The sequence below is a fragment of the Anoplolepis gracilipes genome, chromosome 8 (genome assembly GCF_047496725.1).
Source record: "Anoplolepis gracilipes chromosome 8, ASM4749672v1, whole genome shotgun sequence".
In the NCBI taxonomy this organism is placed as follows: Eukaryota; Metazoa; Arthropoda; class Insecta; order Hymenoptera; family Formicidae; genus Anoplolepis; species Anoplolepis gracilipes.
Window position 1 is genome coordinate 8,036,579 of NC_132977.1, and position 15,593 is coordinate 8,052,171.

A 15,593-nucleotide genomic window follows, 5' to 3' on the forward strand; every position below is an offset into this window, starting at 1 on the left:
CTAATATTTGTCGCAAAAGAAGCTAATGCTGTATGGAAAAGCATAATTTTTGCGTTGCGATACTGCCTTTACAACGCGACGACGCATTCTTGATTGAGACGTTGGCAGCACTGAAATAGGGAGGAGTGTCAAATTCAATATGAAAACGGATGTTTGAGAGGTATGAATGACGAGATGTTTGAATCTCTCACTCGTAATTTTTGACTGTAGAGAATTTTATCACGAGACTCATTTAATTCTACACCGTGTTGGAATATCAAAAATGTTGATCTACGATGTGTTGCACAAGGAAAAAGTGTATCATATTGTTGCCAGGGATCTTAGAAGCTTCGGCGTTAAGTATCGCTTCAAGAAGAGTATGCTTAAGAGCGAGAGACCCGAGGCATGCAAGAATATCTCTAAGAGAGTCTTCAAGACTGCCCTAATTTATCAGCCTTTGGATATTGTGAATCTGTCATCAGGTGCCATAGTTCATGTTCCTGTATTTGTGATTCAGGCCTCGACATTCCTAGAAAAATATATTACTCAGGAAGGCCTGTTTAGGAAAGCTGGATCTCAAGCGCGACAGAAGGAATTGATATCTCGTCTGGATAGTGGTGGCAGTTTAGGCGAGAAGAATTATGCGATTGATGTCGCTAATTGCTTAAAATCTTTCTTCCGTGACTTGCCAGAGCCATTGATTCCATATACGTACCATGACTTGTTTGTGCACTGCGCATTGCTCAAGAGTTATCGGGTACAGGCATTACTGTTAGCATGTACACTGTTACCGCCATATCACTTAAACACTCTAGCATTTTTCATGGAATTTTTAAAAAAAGTTTCCATGTATGAAAAGCAAAACAAGATGAGCATTGAAAATTTGGCAAAAGTTGTTGGACCAAATATTATGCCGTTGCAAGATACATCCATGTCAGCTGTACAAAACAGATTGCAAATGCATTTAACTATTATCAAGGTAATAAATGTTTTTAATAATATTGATAGATTTCATATATACAAGTAGATGTATATTATTAAAGAAGGAATTATTATATAGATTCTGATTGAAAATTCGGAAAATATTGGTATCTTACCACCCCATATCGCCCAAAGTATTTCTATTGAAACAAGCGGCAGTACAGATAATGGATTAGACTCCTTTGAACATGGAAATTCTAAAAAGAAGAAGCATCGTAGTGGAAGTCTTACAAGTAAGTCATTGTATATATGTACAAAACATTTCTACATATTGATAAACAGTAATCAGATTCATAATGCCAATTTAATAATTAACAAGGCTAAATAGGTAATGTTATCTCCTAGAAAGTAAAATAAAGCAAAAGAAAATTTAATAGAAGATACTAACAGAATTGATGAATTAATCTATACTTTTTTGTTGTTATAGCATGCGTATAATAAGAAATAATATATTATTGTTATATTTATTTTAAATATATAGTATGTATGCCTTTTACATTTTCCTATAGGAATGTTTAATGGTTTGAAGAAAATGGTTGGAAAAGGCACAGATGACACATGTAATATCAATCATTTACATCCTACTATAAATCCAGTACTATCAAATATGCCTCCAAATAAATTTACCAAAAAACGAAAAGTAGTTGAAAGAGAATATCCTCCAAATATAAAGAAAAAGTATGAAATAATTAATTTTTTTGCTATTATTTTTGTAAATATTTTTTTGTTTTCTTTTTCTCATATATGTATATTCATTATTTTATCTATATAATACATTTATGTATACATATTTTTTTTTAAATAATTTTAAATATATAAAAAAATTTAACACATGTCATATATGTTTTAGGAGAGTGACTGAAAAATTGGATAAATCCAAAAAAATAAGACTGAGTTTGGACAAATTTGTACCTAAGAATAAGCAAGTAAGTAAATGTACTATATATATATATATATATATACATATATATATATATATATGTATTTGACATATCAAAAGTTTATTTATATCAAATCTCAATTTAAATATCTCTTACAAATTTAGAGATCTGTAACCAATTATAAATAGTATTGTATAGCTCTTATATTAATAATTTTAATGAAATATTTTTAGAAAAGTGATGGTGACTTATCAGATTCACATATGAATAATTACAAGTCGTGTAGTGAAAGACGTTGGAGTTCAGTAAGCAATTCTTTTGATGTACATAAAATACGTAAATATAACAGTAAAATAACACATTTAAGATCAATAAAATATGACGAATTAAATAATTATTTTCAGCAAGAATACAATGATATATTTATTAATGCCACCGTAGACTTATCAGATGATGGTGGCGAGCAAAATTTGCTTATAAATGAAAATCGTTGTAAAAATGATGAACAACGGCATATGAATGGAAGCACAAATTCAATGAAGTTGAACGCTACGGATGAAAGTGATAATATTTGTTTGATGCCTGAGGAAAAAACTGATTCGGAAGAATTCAATATTATTTCCAATGCTGATACATCTTTATCAAGTGACCACTGTGAAGAAGATTATGTTAGAATCTCTAAGAGAGAATATGAAGAAATAAAAAATCGAGTTTCTGCAATCGAATCGCGTATTTCTCAAGAATTTGGATGTATATATAATGAAGAAAATAATATGACTACTCATTCAGTAAACAAAGTACAAACAGCATATGAGAAAACATTGGAAGAGGCTAGTATCGAGAATACTTTGACAAGCGATTATTTAGCAAAGAAATTGAGTAAGGAATTAAAAATTAGAAGATCAAGAGAACATAAAATAATAAGATCTCCCAGTGCAAGGAAAATTGGTTCATTAAGAAGACGTTCACAGGAGAAAGTCACAAGGTACGTTTTGGGTTATGCTTAATTTTTCTAATTTTTTTTTTAGTATTGTATAATGCAAATGATGATAGTAACTATATTATATTATAACTATATATATTTTAAACTCTTGTAATCATTTCTCTTTCTGTATGAAAAAAGTATATGACTGTATTAGGATAAAAGATTGAAATAGTATAAAGATAATTGATTAGAATAACATATAAAATAATTATTTGAATATTATGAATATAAAATAATTATTTTTATATCATGAATTATTTTTTTATTTACAGTAAACGTATTAGACGAACTGCATCATGGCATATTTCACCAGAATTTAATTTACAGCATCATACTCAACTCGACAAACAAGTAAATGTTTATTCCATCGAAAAACAATCAAATTTATTGTCTAATAAATACTTAGAGGAACAATCCTATTCTGCAGAAAGATATAACGGAATTATTTCCAATAATACGAGAGACGAGATAACATGTTTACATAATCAGATGAACGCATCGATTTCAGCAGAGCAATATAAAATTTCAAATAATGATTTGAATCTTTCTGGATTTAAAGATTTACATTTAACAAATAACTGTACAACCTCATATGTGCGCAGAGCATCATCTTTTCATGGAAAAGACTTTGTAGATAATTCATGTTATTTTGATAAAAAAATAGACGAGTTAAAAAAAACCAACAGTCATCAGAATATAGCCTTAAATAATGATTGTTTACAAAAAGATAATATTGTTTCCGAAGGGTCAAAAGAAATATCTTGGAAAGATGCAGATAAATATTTTCAATCAGTATCTCGAACAAACACACCTGCTCCACAAACTGGTAGAGCATCGGTCGCAAAGCTTCGAACGCAAAATGCTGGTATGGTACTAGCTAAAGCAAAATTGTTTGATGAATGCACAACGAAAACGGAACTTATTCCTGCCAACATATTAAACAAAAAACAATGTGATAATAATGTAAATAAATTTTCTCGGAATACAACTAAAGAAACGGATGTGAACACTGAACATTTTAAGCAATCGTGTAAAAGGACACAAGTTTCTCGAAAACAATCTCACAAGGATTTGAAAAATAAAGTACTATCTCCAAATGCGCCGATACAAATCAAGACACAAATAACGGATACATCAAGAACGAGTACAAAACCACTTCAAGAACGAATAGATAAGAACTACCGTTCTACACAAAAATACGAATTACAAAATCAAAAACTCTCGAATAAAGATCCAATTATGCATCAAACTTTTGTTAAAGATAAAGGAATTAACACTACAGGTAACATGGAAATTCGTCAAAAAGAAAATACTCCTACAAGAGCATTGCCATTAACAAAGATGTCTATCAATACAATGCTGGAAAATTCAAATTTGTCTCCATATAAGTCAGATGTTAACAAAACGCCTCATATTAAGCGACCTTTAACAGTAAAAACTCCAAAAAGTTCAAAATTGGTGCGAAGGCCTCCAGTTGATACACGTAGAACACCATTGAAAGCAACAGCACAATTAGGAACCCCAAAACGTCAAAGTCCTAAAAGTATCTTGAAAACAAAAACTCTCAGTATGCATACATAACAAACAGATGCACACTCTATAATCATAATATTGTATGTTGAGTTCATGTTATTCTCATATATACATATGTTTAAGAAATTATATAATTTTTTTATACATATATATTTTTATAAGTATATCTATTTTTGTGGTGTTCCTAGTATATAAAATACACTAATATTAATAGAATATATAGAAGTTAGTGAAAGAATAAAAATATAGAATAAAATTCATTAAAAATAAAACTAATAGTTTATGCATAAATGTTAAAAATCACAAAACAATTTTAAGTCAATAGCTATATAAACATGTAATGTATAAAGAGATGCTTTTGTGGATTTATTTTATATTTATTTTTATTCAAAGGTTCTGGAGAAACAAAGTGAAAATATTTAAAATATTTTTAGAGGCTAGTCACATTACATATCTGTCGTTCACATATGTCTTTATTACACGCGTAATCATTCACATGACAAATTCAAATCCATTGCAATATTTATATTATGTTGCTCATTAACATGTAATACAAATCATCATATAATTGACATTTGATTTGTGAATGTATCTATTATATATACCATAACAAATTAAAATCATTGTTTTATCTATATACATTTCTTTGCTATTTTTTCGCTAAAGAAAATCCCGCTCCTTTTTAAATGTTTACGATAGCGTTATTATATGATAGCATCTCTGATAATAAGAATCATCATCCACGTGGTTCAACGCAGTATGTATAATCATTGACGCATGACCAATCACGTGGCACCGCTTGGCCTTTGCTTACTGTCAAATGGTTGACATTTGTCTTATTCGAATATAATTAACGATGAGATAAGTGGTACAAAATCGTTGCGAGCTATTATATTACTATATGGTTTGCCTCGAGGTTTTTGTACGAAAGAAAAGAAAAAACGAAGATACCCGCGTCCTCCGAAACGAATTATTTGTGTACATACATACACGGGGTTAGGATAATCGAAGATTACTGCGATACGATATCAGCGCCACGTTTTATCATCGAAACTCGTGTTGGTTCCTGTACAGCTGTTGAGGTACGAAACGTCGTAAAATTCTCTGTGTGACAAGTGTCAGCTACACCTTTCTCTCTTTCGAATATATAAACGTGATTTTTTGCTGGCTAACGAGAGAGAAAGAGCATTTTCAGTGCGAAAATGAGGGAGGCTGGAATTATGCTGATAAGCACCGCGCTAACATGCGTTGTTATCGGCAATGCGTACTATCAAAGAAAACAATTCTATCCGACCGTTGTTCACATAACCAAATCCAATCCGAGCATGACCGTGAGTTTTTTTTTCGTAACGTGACGTTTCCAATAAGCCGTGCGACCGTCGTGCGTTTTTATTACCATTATATATATATATATATTGCTTTGTGCTCAGGTGATTTACGCGCAAGGATTCATACTCGCGTTCATGATAAACGCCTTTTTGCGAAAGATCTTTTTCGGCACCCTACGTGCTGCCGAGCTCGAGGTGAGTCGATTGAAGTTTCCTTCTTAATTTATCTCACCTGTCCACTGATTTTTCCACGTAACATTATTTATTCTTGCAGCATTTAGTGGAGAAAGTATGGTACGCAGTGACAGAAACGTGCTTGGCGTTTACAGTGTTCAGAGATGATTTCAGTCCTAAGTTTATAGCATTATTTACTCTTCTTTTGTTCTTAAAGTCATTTCACTGGCTTGCGGAAGACCGTGTCGATTATGTAAGTTAAATTTCCACATTGTCATACTTGAAGTATTCATGGTAATATAAAATTGGTATCAAATATATTTATATGATATGTGGCAAAGTTGCTTATAATTATCCAAACATTTGACTAATTTATGTCTTGTTATTTAGATGGAAAGAAGCCCAGTAATCACATGGTTGTTCCATCTCAGAATTGCTACTTTACTAGGCCTTTTATTTGGTATAAATTTAACAATGATCCATTATGCATATAATACAACAGCCACTAAAGGACCTTCTGTACAACTTGTATTTGGTTTTGAATATGCAATTTTGTTGACTGTTGTTTTTAATATCACTGTAAAATATGTATTACACACTATTGATCTGCAGAGTGAAAATCCATGGGATAACAAACCAGTGTTCTTGTTATACACAGAATTGATTATTGGCTTATTAAAGGTAATTTATCTAATATAAGAATTTTGTCAAAGTTTGTAATTTGATGTATATATATATATATATATATATATATCTTGTGTAAATTGAAACAATTGTTTCTCTTACAGGTTATCCTCTATGTTGCCTTTGTGACTTTGATGATAAAACTATTCACATTACCTCTATTTGCATTGCGTCCTATGTATTATACAATGCGTGACTTTAAAAAAGCTTTTCATGATATTGTAATGTCACGAAGGGCTATCAGGAATATGAATACCCTCTATCCAGATGCAACAATTGAAGAATTAGCTTCTGCTGACAATGTGTGCATAATATGCCGGTAAGAATATTGCAACAAATAAAATTGTCATCCTGTAATGTCTTTAATATGATCTTTAATGTATATGCGCATTAAATTGATACAGGGAAGAAATGGTTGCAGCTAGTAAAAAATTGCCATGTAATCACATCTTCCATACTGCTTGTCTACGTTCTTGGTTTCAACGTCAACAGACATGTCCAACATGCCGTTTGAATATTTTGCGACCTACGCCAAACAATGCGCCACCTAGACAACAAAATCCTCCCCAACCAGGACCACAGGCGCCTCCTCAACCTCCACAAGCACCTGGTGCCAACCCTCCTATTGGTATGATTTTGATATATTGTTTGTTAAAAACTCGAGTTTTATATATTTTATGTGTAAATAAATATATTCATTTTTAATCTAATTTTTACAATTTTTAATATGTAGGGCCACCGTTTCATTTCCCAGTATTTTGGGCTGGATTACCAGCTCCAGGAATGCCGCAACAACAACCACAACAACAACAACAACAGCAACAACAACAAACACCACAAAATAATGCTGGAAGTACGCCTCCGCCTCAGAATATACCACCTACCGGAAATATACCGCTCTTCCCGCCACTACTCCCTGCAATAGTGCCATTGCCACCTATTCCTGTACCACCACCAAATTTAACCGAACTAAGCGAAGAAGAGCTTAGAGCAATGGAAGGTAATTTGCGGCAAGCTGTTCAAGCTAGGATACAAACGTTGCAAAGAATTCAACTTTTACTGGATGCAGCCAATGCAATGATGAATCAATATCAAACAGTGGCTGTTACAGCTAAGTGAGTGTGTAATCTAAATTATACTGTAAAAATATAAACATTTATATATAAATAACGTGACTTGAAATTACAGCATTCCTGTGCATAACAGTTCTGCAAGTAATATCGATAGTACATCGGATACATCTGCGATGGCAAAATCAAGTACAAGTAGTACAGCGCATGTAAGCGCCGGGATCACTAGCGAAAATTCTCAGATTAAAGCGGAAAATACTTCTACTCCGAGTACATCGAAAGAAAATACTTCTTTTTCAAGTACACCAAAGGAAGATGTGTCAACATTTAACAAATCCACCGATATGCCAGATTCGTCTAGAACTGAGACGGAATCTTCGAACGAGCAAGAAATACTGCGCAGACGTAGATTACAAAAATTTTCAGCTCCGTCAGCAACGGAATAAATGAATATAAAATTGTGTGATAAAGATTATGTAACATAATAGTCTTTAACTTGGTTAATTATCGGCCTCAATTAATACAAACAATCAATAATTGAGGACTGTAACAACTAAAGTTTGGATTTTGTGATCGGTATGAGAGAGTTTGTTGAATGATATTTGAATCAATCAGTCGATCTGTTACAGGGCAGATAGAAATAATTATTAAAGAATTCTCCAACGATTGTTAAATCCAAGAGTTAGTAATAACTGAGACTGAAAGCTCGAGACTCGACTCATAAACTGAAGTTATATTATCAACATTCATAAACACATGAAGAATTATTTTTTAATGAAATGACAATTTTCCTTTGTCTTTCTTTTTACAAAGCAGAGTATTAGCTTTCTTCTTATCAGAGTATGTATAAGAAGTGATAAATTAGTTCTATCGGCATTACAATCGTGAGGTTTATAAACATGTTTGTCTGTATATAATTAGATTTTCTTGGTTTTCTATATAGTCATAGTATAGAAAAATTTCTTGTGAAATTTTATATTCTTTGCATAAAATTTGTTTGAGTATCTTTGCCTTTAAGATTTAATATAAAACTTTCTCTCTTATGTATAGTTATAATCATATTACTATGTAAATAAGCAATTTTTCTCTTATCCTTTTATGGTCAAATTATGAAAAGATATTAATATTGATTATAATAATAATAATAATAATAGTACAAGCATTTCTAATAATTATTATATGTAATTTATTTATTAATACATGTGATCCTTTTTCTTTTTTTTTTCTTTTTTTCTTTTTTTTTTTAGTAAAAACATTTTTATTATATACTTGTAAAATTATACATGAGAAACACAAAAAAACTTTAACTTGATTTGAATAAATATGACTAAATTTCTTTCATATAAATAATATTAATATTCTTGTTGTTATACTATATTAATACATTTTTATATAAAGTAAACAAGTAAATTCTCAAAAAAATTTTTTAATATTTTGCACAGGATAAACATAACTAGGTATACATTGAATAAAATTTTTACAAGAGTATATTATTTTTCTCTTCCAGTATGTATATGATTAGATTTATAATTCAAATTGTTTCGATAGAATTTTAAATTATATATACATGTTTATAACTTTTTTTTACAATTATCAATATGAAAAAAGGTGGAAATGCTTCATATTGTTATAAAAAAATGTATTGTCATTTGTTTTTATCAAATATATTATATGTTATTCTCTTTCTTGCTGAACGTATATATGTATTTATTTGAAAATACGTTTTACTTTTTCTTGAAAAAAAATAATATTTTTTATATTAGACATATTTGTGAGTAAATTACCGATCTAATAACAAATGTGGTTAATGTGAAAATTAAAACTGTATGCTACACGATATGAAACAAAATTACGTCTGGCATACATTATCTATAGAGTCTTATTGATCAATTGAAAAATATATTTATAACCTCATTTTACATCTCGAAAATGCGCACGCTCTTCATTTATTAAAGCAGAACGAGATTCATTAGAATAAAGCGAATTTTTTAGTAAATTTTATTTGTCCGATTTACATCCAATAACACAATACTCATAAATATATCGCATCCATTTAATTAATAATTTGTTGTCTAAGTATGTCAAAAAACCGATCCATCTATTGAATATATCGATATTTGAATGAAGTAACATTACATATATTACATATGCAATATGCATACTTTTAGAAATTTTTTATATTTTATATACATTCTGCCGTCTTATTCTATAATCTATGTTTAATTTATAAACTAAATTTTTAATATATATTATATAGTTTCTGTCTTCTTATATTTTATTATTTATAAACTATATGATTTGCAAGTATTATTATATATGTACAATGATATTTTATCTCATTGTGAGTAAAATTATTTTACCACTTGAAAAAAAAAAACATGAAAATAATAATAAAAGTACATGTACTAATTAAACTGTAAAAAGTGCAAATTTAAGAAATAAATCTTAAAATTATATTCGTTCAGATGAATGTAAAAAATATGACAAGTATGTGACATTAAATTTCATTTATATATAATATTGAGTGAAGGTAACAATGAGAAATCTGTTATACTTTTATTTATTTCTATCATCACGAATCGAGATGACTCATTCGAAAATGGCGCGCAATCCAATTTTAGTATTATTTTTAGTGGAAAGAAATATTTGACATTATCAAAAAAAAAAAAAAAAAAAAAGCAATCTTCGAATAATATATATTCTTAGCATTATCGTGCGGCGCGATGTAAGATTTTCGAATCGTGTCATTTCTGGAGATAAAAGACTCGGCCATCTTTAAGTCATGACATCAGCGATCGAGGAATGTAATTATCATCGGATTTATAATGTAAATATATGATATTTATATCATAACCGGATCCTCTGTATTCCGATGAAGAAAGTGCATTCACACGACGTTTAAGGAAGCGTGACGTTTCTCGCACAAGAAATAAACAAAAAAATCGCACAGACAATCGTCGAAAACGTGCATCGTCTTTCATGTTGACATTTTGGAATCGTCATTGTATGTACATACGCGAATGTATTTCGACTTTTGTCATCGACGTACAATACACGCATAGATTCGCGACTATTCCGTCCATGGTAAACAACTCGATCGGTACACGACGACGACGACGGTAATGTGATTGGAAGCGCGATAAGAGCGTCCTCGCACAGTCGCCGAGCAGTCATCTCTCTGTGGTTGAACAAACCGAAACGTTTTTAATCGTTCGAATTTCGCGCCAGCATCCTTGCGTCGTATGCGGGAGACCCCGTGGCGCGTTGTTATGATCTATCATGGCGGAATGTAGTGTTGTGGCTGCTTGTGGTTGTCTATGTAAATTTTGGAGTGATATAGCTTAGGAGAAACGCGCGGGACGAACGGCGATGCGCGAGCCGACGACAACTGTCACAGGTATTGGCGCGAGATAATCGTGTTCCTATGAGCAGCCGCATCGCGGAAGTAGCCTCTATCGTTCGGGCTCTCTACGTTCGCCGCCGCCGCCGCGGGAAGAATCGTACACAGCAGCGAGAATCGTGCACGCAACGTTGGTCGTCGACGGGGAGTATCGTCCGCCAAAGTAAAACCGCGACGTCCGCGACCCCCTTGAGTGTCTCGTATCTGACACTGGTGTGTCTGGAACACGTCGCGACCGCGACACGTGAGAGTGCAAGCGCGTACGTCGCGCGAACGTTTCCCGCGCGCACTCGTCTCCTTCGGGGAGAATTTTTCGTTAGGAGACGCACCAGGAGCATCGTCGGGGAGGCAATTTGCGCGAAGAGAAGGGTGCGTCGCGCACATTCAGCGTCATAGATAGATAATTCGGCGAGGCCACGAGGAAAGCTGAGGAACGACCATTGCTCATGCTATGCTCCAAGTCTGCCGAAACACGCGTATCCTCGAGCGATTTACACCGGAACCGATTGCCGTATAAAACTTGGTGTTTGATTACCCGTCGCACGAGGTTCCAGTCGGAACACTAGTCTCGCATAGCGTGCGTGTGTCTTTCGGTAGACATCCATGTACCAAGCACATTTTGTTTATATTGTACGAACGATGCAATAACAAGAAATCTTGATGAATTATATGTATAAGGGCATGTGGAAATTTAACTTAACATATCTCGGTTTTTGTCTATTCATTGATTTATTAAATATCTGAAGATTTCCTATAGAGATATAATCGCTGAGAGAGCCAAAGATCGAGCTAATTTGGAAAGGCATGCAGAATAGTTGGTGATATCAGGGAGAGAGTGCACTCTAACTTAGTTTTACAATATGACGGATACACGTAGGAGAGTGAAATTGTATGCTCTTAATGCGGATAGACAATGGGATGATCGTGGTACGGGCCATGTTTCCTCCTCCTATGTAGATAGATTAAAAGGGATTTCTCTTTTAGTAAGAGCAGAAAGTGATGGCTCTGTTTTACTGGAGAGTAGAATACAGCCTGATACAGCATATCAGAAACAACAGGTAATAAGCAGTTTAAGAATTTTATCGATTCACCTTTGTTACAACTGTATTGTAAAGAAATCCATATTTTGTCCTTGTTTCGCATTCTTATCATTGATCGCATGTATTATATGCCATGGTGTATAACTAATACAAAGTTCTGCAACTTAGTTGTTAATATCAATGTTTATTAATAATAAAACTACAAAACAGTGACAGTTTTGTGTAAAAAAAGAAAAATATATTTCTTTCAAAAATAACTTATGTAATTTTTTGATAAAATTTGAAATAAACAAATAAATCAATTTTTTACATTATTTACTACTTGTTATAAAATACTTAATATTTAATTTTATATTATAAACATTTGTTTATATTGTAAATATTAAATACATAATTTATGTAGCATGATATAAAAGAGCAATAAGAGGAGGCTTAGTACATCTATATACGTAGACATAAGAAATATACAAGTAAATTGTTGTATGATTTTAGGACACTTTAATAGTATGGTCCGAAGGGGATAATTTCGACTTAGCCTTAAGTTTTCAAGAAAAGGCTGGCTGTGACGAAATATGGGAAAAGATTTGTCAAGTTCAAGGCAAGGATCCATCTGTAGAAATTACACAAGACATTGTGGAAGAATCTGAAGATGAACGGTTTGATGATATGTCAGATGCAGCACCACCCATCGAATTACCTCTGTGCGAACTTAGTCGATTGGAAGATATTAACGAGCTCATAGAAAATTGTTTAACATCCCCGATGAGAAAAGAAAAATTAGCAGTGGCACTAGAATCCGAGGGTTATATTAAGAAATTGCTAAATCTTTTTCGTACGTGCGAAGATTTGGAGAATATTGAGGGATTGCATCATCTTTACGATATATTCAAAAATATTTTCCTACTCAATAAAAATGCATTGTTCGAAGTTATGTTCAGCGATGATACAATTTTTGATGTTGTTGGGTGTTTGGAATACGAGCCAACGTTATCCCAGCCAAAGAGGCATAGAGAATACCTGCGACAGTTAGCCAGATTTAAACAAGCAATTCCTATTACAAATACCGAACTGTTAGCTAAGATCCATCAAACTTACAGAGTTCAATACATTCAAGATGTAGTGCTGCCAACCCCGAGTGTATTCGAGGACAACATGTTGAGTACATTGAGTAGTTTTATATTCTTCAATAAAGTTGAAATAGTAACTTTGATACAGGATGATGAGAAATTTCTTACTGAGCTTTTTCGTCAGTTAACAGACGAAACGACTTTAGATAACAAGAGACGTGATTTGGTTCTTTTTCTAAAAGAATTTTGCAATTTTTCGCAAAATCTTCAGCCGCAAGGAAAAGAGGCGTTTTATAAAACATTAACAGCACTTGGTATACTTCCAGCTTTAGAAATCACTTTGGCTATGAATGATGCGCAGACAAAAACGGCCAGTATAGATATATTGACTTATATCGTGGAATATTCTCCAAGTGTTGTACGAGATTATACATTACAACAGATAAATAACACAGAACAGGACCAAATGTTAGTGAATGTAATAGTTGCTCAACTTGTCGGAGATAGCGATCCTGAGTTGGGCGGTGCAGTCCAGTTGGCTGGTGTACTACGTTTACTTCTGGATCCAGAGAACATGTTGGCTTCTGTTAACAAATCAGAAAAGACTGATTTCTTAAATTACTTTTACAAGAATAGTATTGGTACTTTAATAGCGCCTCTCCTAGCAAACACAATCGGAGAACGACCTGCAAGAGAGGATTACAGAACAGTACAACTTTTGGGATTGATCTTAGAGCTATTATCATTCTGTGTGGAACACCACACATACCATATTAAGAACTGCATACTGAACAAAGATTTACTTAGAAGAATATTGGTTTTGATGAAATCAACACATACATTTCTAGTACTATGTGCACTAAGGTTTATGAGGAAAATTATAGCTCTAAAGGACGAGTTTTATAATAGATATATAATTAAGGGTAATTTATTTGCCCCTGTATTCGATGCATTTGTAAGAAACAATGGTAGATATAATCTTCTGGATTCAGCTATATTGGAAATGTTTGAGTTTATCAAATTGGTAAGTGTGAGAGTATTTTTGTTGAAGAATACAGATAAAATCAAGTTTTTATTACTTATGCATTTTGCTGTAATGTTTTAGGAGGACATCAAGTCACTATGTTCGCATGTTGTTGAAAATTTTTCAAAGGAACTGGAAGCAATTGATTATGTACAAACATTTAAGGCATTGAAGTTAAGGTACGAACAACATCAAGACAAATTGAAAGATCGTGATAGAGCCACGATTGACAGGTATATACATATACATGTTGTAAAATGTTTTTTTATATTTCTGCTTTAACAAAAAGAAAGTGAATAAAATTATGTAGACTATGTTACATGCCATAGAGAATAAGTGTCAATCAATATAGAAAATGTCAGGATAATTATTTCTATAATAGTCATAATAGACTTAGTATATTGAAATAATTTTTTTCTATGTATAGTGTCCCATCAATTTTGCGGAATAGTCGGTACCGAAGAGATCAGAGGCAGCTAGAGGAGGAGGAAGAACTATGGTTTAATGAAGAGGAGGAATATGATGAGGGTAAGGGAGTAGTACTCGCGATAGCGACGTATATTATACTTCCGGTAACTGTTCCGGTTCTGTTAAGAAACAATCGTTATTTTCAAATTTTACACTTAATTTCACTTTTGCAGATTCAAAGAGTCATCAGCAGCAGCAGCAACAGCAATCTGTATTAAACAACAATACTTCTAATAATAACATTACCTCGCAACAACCGCAAATCAATAATAGTTCGTCAACAACGAATGAATCGCCAATTGCTTCGGATATAAATCCTACTCCAGCTGTCGGAACTGTGGAAAAAACAGGAACTGCACTATTCAAAAAGGTAAATTTAAAAAAATATATATATACACACACACATACACACACACACACATTTGGAATGTTATAGCAATACAATACAAATGTAATGATAAAATATATATATATATATATATATATATATATATATATATATATATATATATGTGTGCATGTATATATATGTATGTATATTATATTTATCTATTTATTTAATATTAAGGAGCTCATACTTAATTATATTATATTTAATTTATCACTAAGATAATTGATACTCAAATTCATATATTAACATAATAATTAAGTTAGTTTGTAAATTGCAACTTGTATACAGACAAATCTTATAGTAGTCTGTAAGTTTTGTATATGAAATGATGATTTAGAAATTTAATTTTCAGGGATTAGTCGATTATGAAGGAGATTCAGATGAAGATGATGACGATTCGGAATCAAGTCCCTCCCCAAAACGACAACGATTGTCATAGTAGGCAAACTTGGAAAGAACAAGATATTGTGATTTTTAATTGCTATTATCATTTCACGACCTTCCTACATGTAAAAACAGATCTATCCTTTCATTTTGGAAAGAGACATAGAGTGTGCTCTTGCTAAGGAACAGACCCAACAATAAGTG

At 32.2% G+C, this 15,593-nt stretch overlaps 3 protein-coding genes across 5 annotated transcripts; all 3 read left to right on the top strand.

Annotated features, from left to right (window-relative positions):
* The first annotated feature begins 119 nt into the window (after positions 1-119).
* Positions 120-4,992, top strand: LOC140668547 (uncharacterized). 3 transcript variants are annotated; one of them, XM_072897649.1, is made up of 7 exons: positions 120-958; positions 1,040-1,193; positions 1,470-1,638; positions 1,811-1,886; positions 2,075-2,164; positions 2,246-2,826; positions 3,099-4,992. In XM_072897649.1, the coding sequence occupies exons 1-7, from the start codon at positions 167-169 to the stop codon at positions 4,405-4,407; spliced, it is 3,171 nt and encodes a 1,056-aa protein (XP_072753750.1). In that variant the 5' UTR covers positions 120-166; the 3' UTR covers positions 4,408-4,992. The 3 variants fall into 3 exon arrangements, with proteins under 3 accessions (XP_072753750.1, XP_072753751.1, XP_072753749.1); XM_072897650.1 differs by having other exon boundaries at positions 2,075-2,146; positions 3,099-4,991; XM_072897648.1 differs by having other exon boundaries at positions 2,075-2,826.
* Positions 4,993-5,153: 161 nt separating this feature from the next.
* On the top strand, positions 5,154-9,679 carry Sip3 (septin interacting protein 3). The gene is made up of 8 exons (XM_072897652.1): positions 5,154-5,690; positions 5,790-5,882; positions 5,962-6,114; positions 6,252-6,542; positions 6,650-6,864; positions 6,950-7,173; positions 7,279-7,660; positions 7,734-9,679. Exons 1-8 carry the CDS (start codon positions 5,562-5,564, stop codon positions 8,059-8,061), a joined length of 1,815 nt encoding a protein of 604 aa, XP_072753753.1. The 5' UTR covers positions 5,154-5,561; the 3' UTR covers positions 8,062-9,679.
* Positions 9,680-10,851: 1,172 nt separating this feature from the next.
* On the top strand, positions 10,852-15,483 carry Flfl (serine/threonine-protein phosphatase 4 regulatory subunit 3 flfl). The gene is made up of 6 exons (XM_072897767.1): positions 10,852-12,073; positions 12,548-14,146; positions 14,228-14,379; positions 14,574-14,674; positions 14,788-14,984; positions 15,358-15,483. The coding sequence occupies exons 1-6, from the start codon at positions 11,876-11,878 to the stop codon at positions 15,442-15,444; spliced, it is 2,334 nt and encodes a 777-aa protein (XP_072753868.1). The 5' UTR covers positions 10,852-11,875; the 3' UTR covers positions 15,445-15,483.
* Positions 15,484-15,593: the final 110 nt, after the last annotated feature.